At 47.1% G+C, this 11903-nt stretch overlaps 1 protein-coding gene across 1 annotated transcript in view; it reads right to left on the bottom strand.

Moving 5' to 3' along the window:
* hyls1 (HYLS1 centriolar and ciliogenesis associated) overlaps positions 1–11095 on the bottom strand; it is a 20071-nt gene extending 8976 nt beyond the window's left edge. The window contains exons 1-5 of the mRNA XM_037690618.1: positions 10982–11095; positions 10721–10840; positions 10480–10553; positions 10029–10252; positions 1191–1246 (exon numbers count right to left, since the gene is read on the bottom strand). Of these exons, the coding sequence (XP_037546546.1) occupies positions 1191–1246; positions 10029–10252; positions 10480–10553; positions 10721–10840; positions 10982–11081 (574 nt within the window). The 5' untranslated portion in view covers positions 11082–11095. The remainder of the gene's footprint in view (positions 1–1190; positions 1247–10028; positions 10253–10479; positions 10554–10720; positions 10841–10981) is intronic.
* Between the last annotated feature and the right edge of the window lie 808 nt (positions 11096–11903).

Genomic DNA, 11903 nt, shown 5'->3' with positions numbered 1-11903 from the left:
TCATTGTACCCAGACCACACTCAAGACAACCTGTGTCAGGTGCAGCTCCAATGTGGCTGTGGAAGAAACATACACAGCCACAACAGCCTGGCACGTCCTCCTCATGCTGCTCACCAGCTTGGTCACCAGCTACGGTGGGATGTTCCCAGTCTTTAACCAGGAAGTCAATTACTGGGATTGTGTTGATCACACTGGAACAGACAAGACCCCCAAACTGATCCCACGGGTGCTCAGTGGGGTTCAGGTCAAGACTGCATGCAGGGCACTCCATCCTCTCCACTTCCAAATGCTGGAGGTGGTCTCTGAAAACCCCCGCTTTGTGGGGGTGTGAGCATTACATCTTAGAGGACGGTTTGGTTCCAGACTGGAGATATGAGAATGCTAATGGTTGCAAAATGTCATCTCAAGAAATGCCCACGGTCCATCTGTGACCTCCCTCATAAGATGGAACAACAAACCTTCAGTTTGGAGATGATACCAGAGCTTACTCCAAACAAACGTTGAAACTTTTCTGCAGAACCAACAAAGTCCATGCGCAATAATCCAGGTTTACAATCCAACAATTTTCAGTCAGGTCATCTGGACAGTTTCTTTTTTTTTGCTGAAACGTTTCACCTTCGATACGGAAGGTTTCATCTGGTTTGTTCCACTTTGGAGTAAGATGTTGGGGGAAGAATCAGTTTTGTGTTGTGTGTTTCCTTGACTGATGAAGCCTTCTGGATGGAAGGTGAAATGTTTCAGAAAAAAAAAAGAAACTGTCCAGAACACCAACTTGAAGTTGTCTACAGCTGCTCCAAGTCTATCCAGATCAGTGAAATGTTTGAAGCAGACAACAGGTGATCGTTGTATCAGGGTCCATGCTCAGAGATGATGACACCAGGGCCTGACTAGCAGCCCCTGGAGTACCAGGAGCTCAGAACAAGAGACAACAGCAGAATAAACTCTTTAGTAATGCAAGAGATGATTTGTCAAGTTTTTCATGGGCACAACCCACAAATACATTTTCCTAACAAATGTGACACCATTTAGAAGACAACAAACAGGATTTCCAACATTTATTCCCAAAAAGTATTGTAACAACAAAAACATCATTGTCCCAAAACAATTTTTCTTACTTTTTGTTCCACGTTGAATATAATCAGTTAATAATTACCACTCAATACAGATGATTAAAAAACTTGTTTTGTTACCTGAGCCTTCACTGTAGACGGATTCATCACAGACGAGAGATTTTCCTTTGTGTTTCCTAAAGACGAGAAGACAAACACAGATTTGTTACAGACCTGGTTAGTCAACAACTGCAAGACTGCACAGTTCAACGAAACGTTGGTTACGTACTGTAACCCCAGATTCTATGAGTATAGGCGTAGCCCTTTAAGGCTGTCGCTTGGTGGGTTTATCCCGTTATGCGAAGCATTACACTGAAAAATTTAGTCCACGCCCACCTGCTGTGTGGGCCCCACCCGGTCCGTATAAATTACGTTAAGAGCGGGAAATCGGCTCCCAAAAATAGCTTTTTCTTCAGCCATTTAGGAGCCAGTGAGGCCCGACGCTTAAAGGGCTACGCTTATACTCATAGAATCTGGGGTTACAGTACGTAACCAACGTTCTATTTCGTATAAGCTTCGCCCTTTAAGGCTGTCGCTTGGTGGGTTAAGGGCAAAGCAGATGTGGTCCTCGCCTCACTGGGTCCATTCGAACACCGTATGAAGCAGAAGCTTGCCCAAAAAACGTCTTGTCACTCAGCTCCCCATGTGCGTAATTACGCATCGCGTAGTTATGTGCCATGCACAGACGCATGTTGTGTAACTATGCGTTCATGGCTGAACAGTATAGACAGATTAATAATAACAAATGACTGATTATTAATCAAATGAACTGATTGGTAACAATAGTCATGAACTGATTAGTGACAATAGAACCAAAATAACAGACACAACTTGTGACTGATAACATCTCACACTGTGAAGCATGCAGACAGATGTGAGCTTAAACAGAGTTCCATGAAAAAACAATATTCATTCTGTTAGTGCACTAAGGACAGAATGTGTCATGGAACGGGCCGTCACATCACGTAGATAAGAGCGAATGAATGAGCAGGGTGTTGACCACGCGGCCGCAGTGCAAATGTCCTGCATTGTCATACCATTATGCAAGGCAGTCGAAGATGCGATACCCCTGGTCGAGTGTGCTCTGAGGTTGACAGGAGGCTCTAAATCTGATGCTCTGTAGGCTTCAGAAAAAGGCCTCACACAGCCAGTGTGACAAGCGCTGGGTGGATAACGGGCGACCTGCAGGTGCATCTCTATAATGCACAAACAAATGTTGAGTTTGGCGCATTACAGCTTTGCGCGCTATGTAACACGTCAACGCCCACACCGGACAGAGAAGATGGCAAGATGCTTCTTCTTCTGATCTGTGGGGGGGAGGGAAAAACCCCTCCAACGATATCTCTCTTGATTTAAAAGAGCTTGTGATGTTTTTAGGCATAAAAGCTGGGTTTGGTCTTAAATCAGCTGAGCTGTCGTCAGCCTAAATTCTAAGACATGACGGAGCGACAGAGAGGGCAGATAAAACACTAACGCACTTAGCGGATGTTAAAGCCAGCAGCAGGGCTGTTTAAAGAGAAGAATTTAATTGGAACCTGATCCAGAGGCTTAAATGGAGCTTTGATCAGGGCTCGCAGGACCAGCGTTAAATCCCACTGTGGCACAAGTGGCCGTGAAACAGGCCTGCGTCTCTGTACGCCTTTTAGAAACCGCTTCATCAGCGGGTGATTAAAAGCTGTTCTGTCTCCGAACCCTTCAAGGCAGGAAGAGATGGCTGCAGCGTACGTTTTAATCGTGCTGAATGCCAACTTCATGTCCATCAGCTGTGTAGAAAAGACAACACGCCGCCTAATGGGCATGAGATGGCCTCTACACCTTTCTCTGTACACCAGCGCTGAAAAACTGTCCACTTTGATATGTACCGCGCTGTGGTAGATACAGCACGTGAATCCTGGATTGTGCGCACTACCTCCTGTGGGAGACCCACCCTCTCTAAGCGGAACTGCTCAGTGGCCAGACCCACAGGTGCTGGTCTATTTCTGGGTAACTCCTGATCGCTCCTCCTGCCTGGAGGAGAGCATCCTCCCTCCATGGCAGTTTCCACGGGCGCCCCGATAACAGGCGTTGTAGGGCTGAGAACCATGGTGCGTTCACGCGCTCGGGGGCCACCAGGAGAGCTGTCAATCCCTCCTCCTGAACTCGGTTCAGGAACCGTAAAATCATAGGAGGTGGAGGAAACGCGTACAGAAGCGTTTTGGGCCATGGGCTGTGGGCAAACGCATTCACCCCCAACGGTGGTTCGTCTCGCGAGCTCAGGGAAAACCATAGTTGACACTGAGCGTTCTCTCGTGTCGCAAACAGCTGCTTTGCCAAATTTCTGCCACGTCTGAGTCATCAGGTCTGGATGGAGAGTCCAGTCCCCGTGACGTGGACCGCCCCTGGACATCACATCTGCCCCTTTGTTCAGAACATCGGGTATGTAAACTGCTCTGATGGAGAGCAGATTTTGGTGAGCCCAACACAGAAGCTTTCGCGTAATGTGTAACATCTGGGCTGAGCGCATACCCCCCTGGTGGTTTATGTACGCAGCAGTCACCTTGTTGTCTGTGTGAATCAACACGTGTTGATTCTGTAGCACGGGAGCAAAGTGCTGAATCACGTTCAGCACCGTGCGACACTCCAAAACATTTATGTGGGCTGATGTGTGATGGGGCCACAGTGCCCCTACTGCTTGAGATAGGCATGCCCCCCCCCCAGCCTGACAGCGACGCGTCCGTGAAGACTGACACGTGTGACGTGGGTCTGCTGATGGGGGCTCCCTCCGACAGAACCAGGGTGTTTCCCCAGTGTCGGAGGTCTGCTCTCACGGAGGGGGGAACAGTGATCATCCGTCTCTTTTGTTTTACTGGATCCACACGCAGACGCACAAACCACCTCTGGAGGCGTCTCATGTGTAATAAACCCAGCGGGACCACTGTGTGAGCTGATGACATCATTCCTAACAGCTTCATGACGGAGACAGCTGTTACCACTCCGCCAGGTCTTACATGGCGGAGCTGGTCTTTTAAAGTGTCGATTCTCGATTGTGATAAACGAGCCTTCATGGTGGTTGAATTTAACTCCACTCCCAGATAAACAATTGTCTGGGCCGAGAAACTCAAGCTTTTCTTCCAATTTATGGCGAAGCCCAGATTTAACAGGTGTGATGTCAACACCTGAGCCTGCATCACTGCTTCCTGTCTGGAGCGTGACAGCAGCAGCAGGTCGTCCAAGTAAAACAAAACTCTCATCCCTGCTCTGTGTAACGGATGCAGGGCTGTCTCCACACACTGAGAACGTACGAGCTGTCTCCATACACTGAGAACGTACGAGGCGCGAGGGAATACCCGAACGGCAGCCTGTTGTACTGATACTTCATCCCCTGAAAGGAGAAACGCAGGAATTTTCTGTGTTTTGAGATGATCGGTATGTGAAAATAAGCACCTTTTAGGTCGACGGAAAACAAACCAGTCGTTTCCCTGGATGTTGTCCAACAGCTGTCTGGTTGTCAATATGTGAAACGGTCTGTCCATGATCGCCTTGTTGAAAGCTGACAGATCCAAAATCGGTCTCATCCCTCCGGTCCGTTTGGGAACCAGGAAGTAACGTGAGTAAAACCCTGTGTTTTCCTCTCCGTTGGGAACCCTGGAGATTACTTTTATCAGAAGCTCTTGGACTTCTGCATTTAGGGATGAGATTTGGTCTGGTGATGACAGGACCATCTCTAAAACTCCTCCGAACGGAGGGGGTCGGGTTGCAAACTGTAACTTGTAATCTTTGCATAACACCCTGTCCATCCATCTGTCCGGCGAGCATGTTTTTAGCCATTCTGCGTAACGTTCGTGGAGTGAACATGCGTTTAAGTGATGCGTCATGTTTTGTACGGATGTCACCAGTCCGCCGCCTCAACCGCTGTCATGTGTCGCAGGAATGTTTTCTGCGTGACCCAAGGCGAGGCTTCCTCGAAAAGGCTCTGAACGCGCCTGTGCGCTGCGTTCGGACCGCGGACCAACCTTCATGTACAGGTGGGCCGGTGTGTGCTGAGGCGAAGCGTGTGACAGCTGATGACGCCGTGGGGCTGCGCGTTCGACGTCGCTGTCCGAACGTTGAGAGGCGGAGGGCGTGACTTCATCTACGCCGTGCTGTTAGAGTGAAGGCTGCGAGCCCTGCGGGAGCACACGTTTTCTCTGGAGGGACGCGCGCCGCTCTCGCTGGAGGCGAGACTAGTCACTGGGTTCGTTCAGCTGTCTCATGCTTATGCTGCCGTGAGCTGCCGAGCGCTGAGAGGCGGTGGGTGATGGCTGCCCACATCGCGGCCGCACGCGTTTGCTTCAGTGAGGCGTGTGTTGATTTGCTGAAAACGAGGACCTTCACCGGACCCGGCCTGCGGTCCCACATTTATACCGATGTGAGTCGGTGAGCGCCGGGAGCTGTGTGTGCACCATCATCAACACAGCACCGTTTGGATGAAGGCTGTTTGCATCGCACGAGTGCGCGTTTGACACCGCTTGGGTGGGGATCGTGCAGCTCGGGTTGACAACGAGTTATTTCGCTTACCATCGTGTCGTGTGAGCGTCTCGTCATGTCTTGGAGCGACGGTGAGTTTAAAAAAACTTTATTTAAGGACACCGGCTTGTTATGTGAGGAGGATGTGTGCGCAGCCGCTGTGAGTTCATCCGAGCTTACAGACTGGCTAAAAACAGACACTTTGATCATTGAAAGATGATTTATTTCAACTTTCGTGTCACTTTTACACACACCCTCCGCAGACCGTCATTTTTTAAATCTTCTCCCCCTTGAGCTCTGCGATTTGTTTGCCCAGAGCGCTGTCTGCAGGCGATCTCTGGGGAAACGCTGAACTGCTGGTTGCCAGGATGAAGAGGGCTGGTCTCTGACGGGCGGGGCTGGAGCTGAGCGAGAGACGCCGCCGCGGCCGTGGAACGTCGTTGCTTCTGCCTCTGCTCACGACGGTCTCTCCAGCGGGCCGGGGGGCGGGATGAGCCGCGCGGCATGATGAGGTGGCGCACAGCCTCTGACACCTCCTCCGACTGCTTCGAGTTCGCCAGCATGGCTTGAAGCTGCTCCCGAACAGCGCGTCCGCCGTGATGGGGCCCTCCATCAGGTCTTTGTGCAGTTTCTCCGGCAGCGAGGGGGAGAGACCGAGCTAGGTAGATCGTTGAATCATCGTCATCCACGCTGCAATCCTGGACAGGCAACCCGTAGAAGAGGCACACATATTGAGGATGGCGTTGGCTGCCTTACAGAGGGAGCTCTTGGTCTCCTCAGGCAGGTCTGCGGCCTCCAGCCTCTTGGACATGCTATATGCTAGCAGCGCCACGTTGTTGTTAGCTGCGGCTGCCTGAAAAGCACATTGATGGGCTCGATTGGAGAGCGTGGTCACCGTCTGGTCATGTTTCCCAGGAGGGACGGGACGCTGCTCCAACCTGGACAGCTTCGCTCCGAAAGCTTCCACGAGGCTTGGCTCAAGGGGGGTTACCGAGGGATAGCCCCGCTCGGTGAACCCCTCCACTCTGGTGATGGGTGCGGACTGTGGAGACCGGCTCCCCCAATCCACCAGGAAAGAACCGTCTGTGGCCTCGCCCGTAGGACGTCCTGTTGGAACACGAGGCCATATGGATCAAGACGGTGAGCCGGAATGGAACCCAGTAAACAACCTTCCCGCTGGATCATCTGAACTGGCGGGAAAGGCGTGGGACGTAGAAAAAAGGGGTCCCTTCATGTCAGCCGCCTCCTGGGTTACGCCGGGCAACCCCTGAGGGCGCCGTCGGCCGGGAGCGGTGTGATCGCCGATGCGAAACGAGGTGCGATGGGGTGAGCATTCACTCAGCCCCCCTCCACCGACACTACGCTCTCCAGGAGGGAATGAGCAGCGGGGGGCTGCAGCTGAGCGCGCCTGTCCCGGAGGAACCATCCGATTCGCTCCGAGGGTCGCGATAAGAGGAAAATTACAAGATGGCGTTGTCCAGCGTGTAGTGACCTGTCACTGAGAAATATTCCTCGGCGCTTACCTTGAAATAAGACTGCTCGTCAGCTTCTCCTTGGGGAGGAGAACTCACCGGACGACCGGAGGTCGACTGCCGGGCCAAGCATTCTTAAAGGTTGGTCATCTACACAATTTTCCTTCTTTGTTCTTCTGACAGTGCTATTAGCTCGCTGAAGAAAAAATGGGAGCCGATTTCCCGCTCTTAACGTAATTTATACGGACCGGGTAGGGCCCACACAGCAGGTGGGCGTGGACTAAATTTTTCAGTGCAACGCTCCGCATAACGGGATAAACCCACCAAGCGACAGCCTTAAAGGGCGAAGCTTATACGAAATAGAACCTTTATTTTCCTAAAGGGGAAACCAGGTGGGCAGCAAGAAACGGATCATAAACAACAAACTTAACATATTTACATGTAACCTATCCTACACGGTTGCATTTGTGATTTTAGTGGTACTTATCTGTTCTTATGTTTGTGGTTACCATGGTGAAGACTAGTTGGAGACTCCAAATTTAGAGAAAATCTGCTAATTTTCACTTGCAGGCTCAGTGAATGAGTGTGACCAGCAAGCTGTGTGGCCAATGTTTAAAATATTATCTCCTATTTTGGTGAGCTTGGCTTACAAAATTATTTTCTCCAAAACGGTCTTCATAAGCCACTGGCAACCATTCTACCATTTCTTTACCTCTTGGTTCTTGTGACACTTCTTACAGTTTAAATATCAAAATGTTGACATTTGGTCAGCTTAGAATATAAAAGTATGTCAGAAACTAATAATGGACTTCAGACAAAAAAAAGCTGATTTTATTACTATTTTATTGTTGTTGTTGTTGTTGTAGGATTTTATTGTTGGAGTCAGCCTCCCCACCATCACAGACATCTACACCTCCAGATGCAGGAAGAGGGCCACCTGCATCATGAAGGACCCCACTCACCCACACTTTTTGCTCTGCTCCCCTCAGGAAGTTGGTTGAGGAGCATAAAGTGCAGAATCACCAGGCTGAGGAACAGCTTCTATCCTGAGGCTGTTAGACTCATGAATCTCTAACAAAATAATCACTAAGAAAAAAAATCAAGCATTCAAGGATTTTTATTGTCATACCACCTCACATTTGCATGTGTGTGGTACAAAATTTGGACTCGAATCAATACAAAAGCGTACAAATATATATAATAAATAAAGTTAAAAAAGTAAGATGAAGCTGAAGTGCAGCTCGAGTTCAGCAGTCTGACAGCTGCAGGGAAGAAACTGTTTCTGAGCCTGGTGGTCTTGATCTGAATGCTTCTCAGCCACCTGCATGAGGGGAGGGGCTGGAAGAGATTGTGTGCAGGATGAGTGGAGTCCTTCATGATGCGGAGTCCCCTCCCCATGCATTGTGAAGTGTCGAGGTCCGAGGTGGTGGGAAGGCTGCTCCCCAGTCTTCTGTGCAGCCTTAACCACCCTCTGCAGAGCCATCCTCTCAGCAGCAGTGCAGCTGCCGTGCCACACGGTGATACAGTTGCAGAGAACGCTCTCCACCACACAGCGACAGAAGCTCCTCAGGACAGAGCTCCCCCGTCCAGCTCTCTTCAGCTTCCTGAAGAAGTCGAGACACTGGTGGGCCTTCTTGATCAGACAGGAAGTGTTGGCTCTCCAGGTGATGTCACTGGATATATGCACCCTGATAGGGTTTTCGTATCTTAAAAATGTTATCAATCTTTGTCTAATAATGTCTGTTTGACCGTAAAGCTGTGAACTTGTAAAGTTAAACCAACTGACAGGAACTGATAAAAAGTTCACCCACGTAGCAGTTTCTGAGAACTGTTTTTTCTTTTGTAAAACCAGAGATGTCAGGGTTTATACATAACTCATATTTGATCAATCTCACACTGTCACTGTTTTTCTTAACTGTGCGTACGAAGCAGAATTTAACTGATACAATGGTATCAGAAACACATTACTGTAAGCGTTTAATCAAAATGTTCTAGACCGCCTTGCCCTTGTTGTGTAATCTAAACTACCTGTATAATCAAGATGTCCAGTTTTCACTCCTTTCTGTGTGACAATAAAAACACGAGCAGATGCTGAAAGTCTTGAGTTTTCTCAGCTCACAGCTTTAACACAGTTGTGACTGTGTGCTCTCCTTTTGCAAAAGCTCAGTTGAAATCTAACGTTTGTGTCAGTTTGGTTCTTTTAAGGTAGGAATTACCTATCGCACCCCCAGGTACCTGTAGCAGCTGCTCCTCTGATGTGTAGGGGATGAAGAGGATCCTTGTCCCTTGTGAAATCCACCACCATCTCCTTGGTCGTCTTCACATTGATGCAGAGATTATTGCCTCTGCACCACTGCACCAGGTGTTCCACCTCCTCTCTGTAGTTGGACTCATCATTGTTTGTGATGCGTCCCACTGCTGCTGTGTCGTCCGCAAACTTCACTATATGGCAGCTGGCGTGTCTAGCCGAGCAGTTGTGTGTCAGCAGAGTGAACAGGAGAAAATCACATCATGTTCCTGCTGATCTGTTTCATGTTGCTGATCCGTTTCATGTTGCTGCTGATCCGTTTCATGTTGCTGTGTTCATGCGTGCTCACCTGCTCACACAGACTCGTGTTCATGCTGCTGTTCAGCGTATTGCTTTTATGCCATTAGTGCTTAGCATATTTTTTTGTTAGTTTAGTTCTTAGTTCATATCTTAGATCTTATTACTGTTTTTCTTTTACATTTTATTGTTGGATGTAACTGAGACCCTGTGTACACAATTTCGTTCCATCACATGTACTACATGGGGTGAGAATGACAAATAGAGAAACTCTGACTCTGCTATAAACTCATTTTAGTTCATACTCATTCTATTTGTACAGATTTGTGACGTTTGTTTTTCACGTTGCTGCTATAAAAGGCAAACCTCCTGGCTGTGGGACAAAAGAAGGATTATTCCGTTCTGGTTTCAACCCACCTTAGGACTTTTCTTTTGATGAACCGTCTCTCCTGCAGATCTGAGGTGGAGGTGTAGCTGTCTGACAGCAGTGAGTCCAGGGTGTCTTCAGTGTCGGGCTCCACCTGCAACCTGTTAGGAGCACCCGGACAGAGCTGGAGCTTTGGAGCCACAGAATGCTGAGCGTATGACTCGTAGCGTCCCTGCTGCGATCCATGGTTTCTGTTCTCCTGAGTGGTGAGCGGCTGTGTGTCACATAATATTTATGTTTTATTTGGTGAGTTTGGTAGTCAGGAAGTCTTCAAACACGTGTATGCAAAACAAGCCTCACAATATAGTCAAGATAGATTTATAAAAATAAAAAAAACTAAGTTTTTTTATTCCCAAAACGAAAATAATATAACTTTAAACAATTAAACTCAGCAAGAGGGAGAGTGTGAATTATTTATTTTGGGATGCACTTCACACTAACCTTTCTCTGATGGTTTGTTCTTTGTGCATGTAAGAAAAATCCTTTCCCAGAGTCTTCAAAGTAAGATGTACTTACTGAGGAGAGGGGTGTAAAGAGCATAAATACAACCAACAATTGAAAAAGTCAAGTGATAATTAACCTGCAATCTGAAAATGAAGAAGCAGGTAAAGATAATGGATGGAAGTGATAATTAAAAACAAAAATAAATCAGATAGGCGACTCATTCACTAAGTGAGCTGACCTTTTTCTTTGGTGTAAGCTGGAGGACTTGAATGAGTTGTGGCTGTTGTGGTTTTAGTGCTTATTAGAGTTGCAGGAGACACATTTTTCCACTGGCCATGTCGCACCAGTTCATCAAGATCTGGCACGACAAACACAGATGAAGTAAAAGTTATTTTCTACAAAACTGAAGAAAAAAAAACACCATACTTAGATATTTATCACCGAATACAGATTTCTTGACAAGGTGCATAATTACAACAACATGAGGAACAGAGAGTACCTTGCTTAAACTCCAGTAACCTGTGTTTTGGGATGTTTTTATAGCCAAGGAGTGCCAGCTGTTCTTGAATTTCTTCTTCTGAAAAATCCAGGTTTTCCATAATATTGTCAGTTTTAAATACCGAGATAGGAAACAGCCTAAAAATCAAAAAAAGAAATAAATGTAAACATTCATAATCTCTAACAAAACATCGATGAGGAAAAAGTAACATGTACATTTTGATGTTTTTAATATCAAATAAGCCTTTTCACGTTTTGATATTTCGTGTTTACATATTCAAATGTAAACCTGAAGTGTAATGTTAAAAACAGCTAATTAAAATAACATTAAAATAACATTAAAACAACATTAAAATAACATTAAAACAACATTAAAATAACATTAAAACAACACCATCAATACAACAAACTACTGCACAGAAAATATCTGAAGGTCCAACACAACTTAATGAAGACAAATGTGACCCGGCTTTTCTGAACAAAATTAATTATATTTTGGCAAGAAAACTAAACAGTTCTACTTTTATTATTTATAGGGGCTGAGTGGTTAGAGCAGTTGTCCTCCAATGCAAGAGTTGGGGGTTCGAATCCACCAGCTGTCACATGCTGAAGTGTCCCTGGGCAAGACGTGTGTCCCATCAGTGTATGAATGTGATCTAAATCACTGATTAGTCTCTTTAGAATGATTTGTTCAGTTAGCTTGATCTAGTATAGAGCTGTATGAATGGGTCAATGAGGCACTGATTGTTGTAAAGAGCTTTGAGTATCTTCAAATAAGATAGAAAGGCGCTATATAAGTTTACCATTTATCTATACTTTAGGTAATTAAACTAGACAGCTGGCTCAGAGGAGTAAACAGACTGTCAGAAGAGCTAGCAGAAAAGCTAACAGTTAGCGGCTAAGCACCCATAAAGAGCCCGCAC

Source organism: Nematolebias whitei, chromosome 16 (assembly GCF_014905685.2).
Source record: "Nematolebias whitei isolate Nwh7 chromosome 16, NemWhi1, whole genome shotgun sequence".
Classification (NCBI taxonomy): domain Eukaryota; kingdom Metazoa; phylum Chordata; class Actinopteri; order Cyprinodontiformes; family Rivulidae; genus Nematolebias; species Nematolebias whitei.
Note: the sequence above shows the minus strand (reverse complement) of the source record. Positions and strands in the feature narration are given on the sequence as shown.